The sequence below is a fragment of the Leuciscus leuciscus genome, assembly GCF_965113295.1.
Source record: "Leuciscus leuciscus genome assembly, chromosome: 3".
NCBI classification, from domain to species: Eukaryota; Metazoa; Chordata; class Actinopteri; order Cypriniformes; family Leuciscidae; genus Leuciscus; species Leuciscus leuciscus.
In genome coordinates, this window is record NC_138727.1 from 34,994,831 (window position 1) to 35,003,986 (window position 9,156).

The 9,156-nt window shown below is 40.6% G+C and overlaps 1 protein-coding gene across 1 annotated transcript in view; it reads right to left on the bottom strand.

Moving 5' to 3' along the window:
* Window positions 1–9,156, bottom strand: part of tbck (TBC1 domain containing kinase) — a 57,404-nt gene that overhangs the window by 29,790 nt on the left and 18,458 nt on the right. The window contains exons 21-22 of the mRNA XM_082164307.1: window positions 6,477–6,513; window positions 5,140–5,301 (exon numbers count right to left, since the gene is read on the bottom strand). Of these exons, the coding sequence (XP_082020433.1) occupies window positions 5,140–5,301; window positions 6,477–6,513 (199 nt within the window). The remainder of the gene's footprint in view (window positions 1–5,139; window positions 5,302–6,476; window positions 6,514–9,156) is intronic.

Sequence of the window (9,156 nt, forward strand, 5' to 3'; positions counted from 1 at the left end):
CGTCTTTTTCCTTACAAGCCTCAACGTGGAGACGAAGGCCCGCCTGCTCAGTGTGGGACCTCGGGGAAATTTCGCTGAGTATGTGGAGTGGGTGTTGGTGAACTGCGGCTCGGCATACACCATCGGTCCTGCTGAGGATGACATCACCGCCAGAGACCAGCCATCCACCACCAGCGAGTGACGCGACGAAGTTGCACGTGCCCACCGCAGACTGTGGAGACCAGCCTGCCGCGATAGACGAGCCAGTGCCGAGGATAAGGACGGAGAGTGTCATCACCACAGAGTCCGGACCACAAACGGAGTCTGACCAGGTGTGTGAGCCGGCAACATCGAGCGTCGCAGAGGGAGTGCTTGTGGAGCTCGAGGGCTGGGATGAGAGCCTCGCCCACACCACTACTGCTGTGGATGAGATGTCAGTGGCCTCTGGCATATATTATGAGGAATTGAAGGACATTGAAGGAATTGAGGAGATCCTAATAGACTGGTTTGGCAAGGTAATTCCTGTTTCCCCTGTATCTCCAGAGTCCCCAGTATCTCCAGCACCCTCTGTATCTCCAGTGTCCCTTGTATTACCTGAATGCCCGCCCAGTCTCCCTCTCCCACCTCCTCAATCAGCCAGTTCCTCAGCCCTGCCTCCGCTGCTGTCCTTCAACCCCTCTGCAGCTCCCATACGTGTTGAAGACCTGCCCAGTGTCTTCAGGCCACCAGCTCCACCTAGCCTGGAGGATCCCCTGTCTCCACCTCCAGCCTCTAGGCCCATCGCTCCACCTCAGCCTGTCAACACTTCGGCTTCACCTTGGCTCCTCCCTCCCAAGCTCCACAGGAAACCATCGGCCATACGGCTTCTCCGGGCTCCCTCGTCCCTCCGGCTCCACCTTGGTCCGCCATCGACCTGCCTGCACCTTCTGCTCCGTCTGACTCCGCCTTTCCCCCGGCTCCGCCTTCGTCCCTGGTCCCACCGGCTCAGCCTCTGTCCTCTGGTATTCAAACTCCACCTCGTCGCCACAGCTCCACCTCAGTCTCCAGGACCAGCGGTCTCGCGTGAGCTCATGGGCTATTCATCTTCACCAGGGTCTCCATCTGTGGCCTCATCTCGGTCGGCCGTCCCCAGGGTTTCGCCTTCCAGCAAGTCATCTACACCATGGCTCCTCCTGCCTTCGACTCAGCCCTGGGGCCTCGTCCCGGCTGGTCTCTGGCATGTCATCTGGCTGCTCCTGCTCCTTGCTCCCTACTGGCTTCTCCCACCATCCACTCCTCCATGGACTGTTTTTCTTTTTTCCCTGTTTTTTGTTAGCTCCACAGATTGGATCACAAGCATAAGCAGGCAGCACGGTGTGTTTACACCTGTCCTCATCAAGTGGCTTCTGTATCTGGATAACAGATCGGATTTCAGTCGGGGTACATTTGACAAATCTCGCAAAATGAGGAGGATGAAGAGGCTGCAAGTACTAATAATGTGGATAGATTCCGTAATGGAAACGGTACAGAGAAACGTATCCGAGAACGTTGCCAGCTGTGGTGGGAAAAATGTGTGTTCTTTACAGAAAATGAATGGTACTGCAACTTTAGGGTGCGAAAGCAAACATTTCAGTATATTTGCAATGTACTTTGCACTCGACTGTCTCGCAAAATCACACAGCTACGTGCAGCAATTCCTGGAAGAATAATGACAGTGGGCGGGGTTTTGTGTGACGTCCACCTGTGAATGCAGACACGATGGCTGGATTGCATTTACATTACACTGAGATCCGATCACAATGCGTCCTCGACTACCACCGAACCTGGACGCGCTGATCGGATAACATTCCGATCAGAAGCGCGTTTACGCTTGTCTTTTCAATGCGTATGTGGACAACATCCGGATATAGGTCGCATGTTAATGCCAAGTGTAAACGCAGCCCCTGTGTATTTATACCTTGTGTTCTCCTTCAGTCTTTGTCCGTTATCGTCAATGTAAGTGTGAGTGTTTGGTGTTTCCCCTGAGAGTTTGGTTATTAAATGTTATTTCTACATATTCCTCGTCTCCATGAGCTTTGTCCTACACGTAAAGTGACAGCATGCATATCCATTGACATTTAAATAAGAACAAGACATTTAAATGCCTCTTTCCTGCTTTTAATTTTTTACCTTGATTTTACAAGTACACACATAGACACACACACACACACACACACACACACCTCACTACCAAAACAAGCTTTCTTTAACCCTTGTTTTGAGCATTTTGGCCCCAGAGATACGGTGACAAGTTTCAGGAATTCTCCTGCTTTCAACTGCCATGGTAACGGATATTTTTCACATTATTTTGGGAAGTAATCCCTGCATTGTGACTGAGTGTACACACCATCAGCATTCCTGCAGCGCTGAATGCTCCCAGCTAATTCCCTCACATTAGACTCAATCATCGTCCATCACTTCAGCCACGGCACAGCTCCGTGTTGACAGCAACCTCGGGGAATCGTGGCAAGCGGATGCCAGAGGAGACACACGGTGTCCCGGCCGGAGCGCCACACCGGTGCCAGCTGCCTCTTCCCACATACCACGGGGAAAGAATGGCATAAGCCACATAACTTATCCTGAGCTCATCGCAAACAAGTCTAAACTGAGCCCCGGCATCGGGAAGCTCACAGGGAATAAAGCACACTGTTTGACAGAGGTGTGTTTAAACAGACAAGTGTGCATTATTTGCTCCACAGCAACTGCAGCAAACTCACACGTGTATTTATAAGCATCCTTGTTGCACTACACTCTTAGGAAAATGGTTAAATGGGGTTCTATATAGAACCCTAGAAGGTTCTTGACTCAATTTTAAAGAACCCTTTATTTCAAAAAGGTTCTATTATATAAGAATAAATATCTTAATTGATTGCATATTCTGTAACAAATCCTTCCCTCGCAGGTCAAAATGACCCGGAGCCCTAAGATTATACTTTTTTTTGTCCAGAAAGCTTATTATCATTTAATTAAAAAAATATTTTTATTGCATTTTTTTTGTTGATTTTTTATTATTTTATTTACCATTAAATTACTAGATTTTATCAATAAATAATATAATTTAAGCACATTCCTCACATTATTTCAACTTAAATTCAAAATAACTTTCCAATACATGCATAACCAGCTCAAAATCTCTCACATTGGGTCAATTGGGTGTCTCTGGTGACCTCTTGTGGAAAAATAATAATATAAAACATGATATTTCGTGACTTTTGCGACTAGATGGACTTATACGCTGATTTCACGCAGCCGTTATTTTGAAATCGAAAGCGAGGCTCCGGTGGGAAGAAAACCGGAAGTGTCGCCTTTACTCACAGGAGAGTCGTGAATGCGATGGCGTATTGTTGTGTGTAATGATGTTGTGCCAATTAAATAATTAAATAAAAATGTACATACATTTCTTTCATACTTTAGACTATATACAGTGAAATTCATTTATAAATAAAATATTTTTTTATATATAATTCAGAATGTAAAAAAAGAAACAGGAATGAACTATATACATATCCTATATTGAATATTAACATCCAATAGTGTAAATCGCGGCAGCAGCTTCAGGTTGGTAATCCAAGGCATTGTTGTTTATCTTTACTTCCGGGGTTCTTCCCACCGGAGCCTCACTTTCGATTTCAAAATGGCGGCTGCGTGAAATCAGCGTATAGCTCTATATGGAGCAAATGAGCTGTTCCACTGGGTCCTAAAGTCAGTTCTTGAGTATCTCTTCAGTATGCATTCAGATACACATGTAGACATTCTAAAATCTTTTTTTTTTCTATGTATACTGAAGCATTCCTCCCATTCCATTCATTCCTAAGGGGGTCGAATTGCCCCGTGAGGGAAGAATTTGTTACTTTTTTTATTACAACCACATAAACTCCTCGAATCCAGTCAATTATTTTCTGTGTATTTGTGGTTCAAGTGCAAAAAAGTCCTAAGGTCTTGGACCACTCGGATGAACAAAAAAAAAAAAAAAAAAAAGTGTTAAAAAGGAGTTTCGGGTCAAAATAAAAAATTTTTTAAAAAAATTGTTAAAGTATGTTGAGAGGTGTTTAATTCATAACATTTAATCAAAATAAAAAATAATTACAATAAAATTAATTAAATAAATCTAAATCCAAAAAATGATCCCATGGTGGAAACTCCTAAAAGGTTCTATATATGAAGCGCCTGATAAGAGGCTTTCGCACCGGAGGAAGGTTTCATAGATCCTATAACTACTGGAGGAAGTAGCCACTTTTAAGCATGTTCACAACGCAGGAACTGGGAATGATTTTAGTTCTAGGAACACCTTTTAGAGGGAACTAAATTAGCTCCTACTTCCGAATAGTCTAACCCAGGACAATAGGAACTACCAGTGTTTTAAGAGTGTGCTGATTGGCCGAATGCATGCCATATGAAACACAGGTATCCGCCAGAGTCCAGGCACTTCAACCATTCACAGCGTCCTAAATTCTCCAGTTGTTGACGTTGTTGAATGCCGCGCTTAAATGACTCCGCTGTCTGCCGGCTTACTTCATTTCAGAGTCACTACTACAACCGAGAAAATGACCCTAGGGGAAAATGCAGTTCTCAGGGGACCGCCCTGGTGGCTAGTTCCCACAACTGAGTTCCTATTATTACACGGTGAGAAAGCCCCATTAGAGCCCTTTAAGATTCTATATAGAACCTTTTCTTCTAAGAGTATAAACTCAGCGTTTAAACAGCATAAAGTAGATTTACACACAATGCACCTGTTCTACACAATTCTAGCATACACTTTAACCAGAAGCTCAATGCAGAAATATTCATTCGCAAATTCGCAATGCAAATTTATGCAAACGAAACTGCAAAAAAAGTCATTCACAAATTTCTATTAGCATACAACTGCCTTTTTCAATGCCTATTCAATATTCAACAACTTGCCCTGTTGAAACTGAGTCTGGACTAAACTGGTACACAGAGGTTAGCTAAACCTAACAAAAGTAATTTACATATAGAAGTCTTAAAGGTAGAGAAGCAACAGCTTGTTGGGTCGGAGATGGTCATGGGAAACTAAATCGCAACTGTTTTTGTAATATTACAGTTGAACTTTAGGGGGAAACAATTCAAATGCTACAAAAGAATATGGAAATAAAATGTTTTCTGTGCGCCGTTGACTCTTACCGGGCAGGTCTGAGAAGAGCAGAATGCATTCGTTGAATCCGTTGGCCAGCAGACGGTCTCTCAGCTGCTGCAGAATAGCTACACCGATGCAAAAGGGGAAAGAGGAGTTTCCCAAAAGCAGAGTGTCCCACAGGTGGAAGATCTTGTGCAGGGGGAACACATCTGCGGAGGAAATGGGACAACAAATGACTTATTGCGAGTATAGTTTGCAGCCTTTGCACTGTAACAGCTGTGCATTAATATGGTCAACAGGCCTACTCTATCATAGCTGTTGCTATGTTGTGTGTTTTTGTAATTCCAGATTGTGTATTTTCAGATTCCAAAACGGGAACTATCCATGTTTATAAAAAAAATATATTGTATGTAATTGACATTGTTTGAATTGTTTTTTTGGGATATTAATAAAATAAAAAAAATCAGTTGTTATTGTTTATTAAGTTGTATAAAGTTATTGTTTGTTGTGTGATCATCAAAAGACAACAGAGCATAATTAATGTTATACAAGTACAGTTTTACACTGTTAATATTGTGCTATTAATAATAAAAACAATAATTATTATATTATTAATAGCAATAAAAATAGTAGCAATAACAATAAAATATTAATAGAAAATTATTATTATTATTATTGTTTTTACCACAAAATACTGCAGTTGTTGCAATGTTTGATGAAACAATGCACAATTAGTCCATCAGTGCTTATTGTTTAGAAAATGCAAGTCTCTGAAACAAAGCATCTTGAAATGTTATTTTAATTTTAATAATTAAACAAGTATAGTTTTACATAATGTAAATCAGATCTTCTATATTTATTATTAATAAAAAATAACTAATATTACTACATTAACAGCATTAACAATATTACTATTCAATATATATGATAAAGAATTATAATTATTATTTTTGTTATTATCAGTATTATTATTATGTCTATTTTTACCACAAGCTACTGCATATTACAGTATTTTTGATAAAACAATGCATAATTAATCCATCAGTGCTTATTGTTTTGGAAATGCAAGTCTCTGAAAGTGAACAATTCATGTTCTGATTATGTCTTTGAAGATAAACGCATATTTCATATTCCAAAACAAAATAAATGCGAATGCATAAATTACTACAGAGACAATCACTTAAAAAAAACACTATAATTAGTTATATGGTTGTATGTCCTTCTATAGTTTTACCATCTGGATCATCTCAACACTGTTCAGCCTTCATGTAGAAGATCTTCATATTAATGTTGCTAGTCAACTTTAGGAGGAAAAAAAATGAAACTTTATAATAAGGTCCTATTTGCTTCAGATCTGCAGTCAACATGAGCCACTAATACTTACGTGTGAACATTGTAAGGAACCACGGGATCGCGTAGAGCTGAAAGGAACAGAAAGAAAGAATGTTCACTCTTGCACAAAAGCCGGTTCTATATGAGCAACGACGTGATTAATATGAATAAACAGCACGGGCCCTTTTATAATTCCCAATAAAACACCTCAGCTATTGTTCAATTCATCAGAGGAAACCTGTATTTGCAATTCAGGCCTGTGCTTCACAGCCCACTGTGAAACGAGAGGACGTGTGTGGGAGTGTAATGAACAGCGTCTCCCTCCAGCACCTGTTCCAACACTGCCTCTTTTCCCATGGTTCTGCTCGGTTGCGGTCGGGCAGGATGTATAATCCATTTCGGCAGTTGATTGGTGGCTCGGCCTCAGAGGGGTTTTAGGGAGAGACGAGAGGACGAGTGTGAGACAGGCTTGAGTCTAGCCAGCCTGGGAAGAGCTCCATCTCCAACTGAGACAGACTGACCGCTGCTAGACATCACAGTCGAATTAAGAGGAAACAAGGAGCTGTGCATGATGGGACAAAATACAGTGACATCCCGACACCCAATATAGAACAATATATCGCGTCACAATATTTCGCAATACAAAAATGCAACAATATGTATCGTGGATAGTGACAATATGCATTGTTCACCCAAAATGAAAATTACTGTGTGTGAAAAATTTCAAGTTTACAGAGTTTTAGGGTCAGTACTACATTAAACTACTATATATAATGTTGAATATAATGTATAATAATGCAATGAGGGAATATTTGTGGGTCCTGATAATGCCAAATGTCTTATATATAAAAAAAGTGTCTACATTATATGAAATATCTCTAGCCAGTGAAAGAGTACAAGCATATTCGTCTAAAATAATTCTGTTTTCAGCTTCAGAATCATGAATATTTTTATTCTGATGTCACCATTGTCCTGTGCATTGGGTTTCCTGCACTAAGTCCAAGCCTATTCATTTACACCCACAATGTAAGACCAAATTTAGCATTTTAATCAACAGAATAATGAATAAACCGTTTTTACCATATGTCTAAGAGTATCGCAATATCGTATCGTGAGTTCAGTATCGTGATATGTATCGAATCGTGACATGAGGGTATGAGGTACAGTAAAAAGAGTAATATTGTGAAAGATTATTACAATCTAAAATAACCGATTTCTATTTTACCGGTAATCTCTTTTAAAATGTAATTTATTCCTGCGATCAAAGCTGAATTTTCAGCATCATTACTCCAGTCTTCAGTGTCACATGATCCTTCAGAAATCATTCTAATATGAGGATTTGCTCACTAAACATTTCTGATTATTATCAATGTGGAAAACAGTTGTGCTGATCATATTTTTGGGACCACAATATATTCTTCTCAGAATTCTTTGATAAATAGAAGGTACGAAAGAAAAACATTGAAATCTTGAAAAAAAAAATCTAAATCGGAAAACATGTAATGCATCTTTGTTGAATACAATTATTATTACTTTTTAAATCTTACTGACCCCAAACTTTCGCTAACGTTCATCTACAGAAAGTGACCTGGGAGAAGGCCGTCTTTAATTACATCATAACAAACATTACCAAATTAGATCCAAAATTATGTTTGCTATTTTGCCTGAGCACTTCAATGGATGCTTCGAAAGGAAAGCAAAATAATGGCGGTTAGTTTTGGCGAAAAAGGGCCCATCCAACATCATCAGAATGCCAACATGAAGCAGGACACAAAATAAGGTCACTTTGCTGTGAATTTCAGGCCTTACGCTGCCAAATATAACAGCACTCATGCAGACATTACAGAACTGAGCCAAATCCTCAACTAACATCAGCCAAGATGTACACATGCCTCAAAGACACTTTGATAATAACAAGATAAGTCAAATCAAGATCAAATAGTATCCCGACTGCAGAGAAAATTAAAATGACAACTATGGGAAGAAACGGCCATAGCTTGAAAGCATCTGGTAACAGACATAAATAATCTAGATAAAACTTTTGTGAAGACAATATGACTGGCGTTTGCCCATGCATAACACACCACTGTGTTCCAGGTTGCTAGGGCATGAGCAGATGGTTGTTAGGGTATTCTAGGCAGTTGTTTTCTGGCCAAAGCTAACAAGCTAACATGAAGAATGTAAAATGCTATTGACATGGCCCCTTTAAAAGAGAGCAAGGTGACATTGGGATTGTGCTGACAAGAAAACAAACACTTCCAGATCAAATGCATTGGGAATTGGCAGGTTTAAGCATATATAATGGTCTTCTCAGAGCTCGGCAACAGTTACATCCTCTCATGAGTCTTTCTTTTCATTCTAACAGTCGAACCATAACAGCAGCTGTTCAGAGGCTGAACAGAACACCAGTTCACTCCTCTTGCATCAAAGACCAGTTCAGTGTTGATTCCCACAACTCATCTTTTATTTGGACCCTCAATCATTGAGATGTCTCTGTGGAGGTCACCTATCCAACAGTGTAGAAAGACATCAACCCGGCGTTTTAAAAAATAAAGAGGGAGTTTGTGAATCCCAGATTGTTCCGGTCTGTGCGTGCTTGTGGAGAACTTGGCCAGAGCTCAAATCTCAGGGTCAGCTGTGTGTGAGAGAAGCTGATGTGTGACAGGACCAGAATGCATAGATGCACTCAATCACTCAGGAAAGGATCTGCGGTCAAAAAACAGGGCTCATAC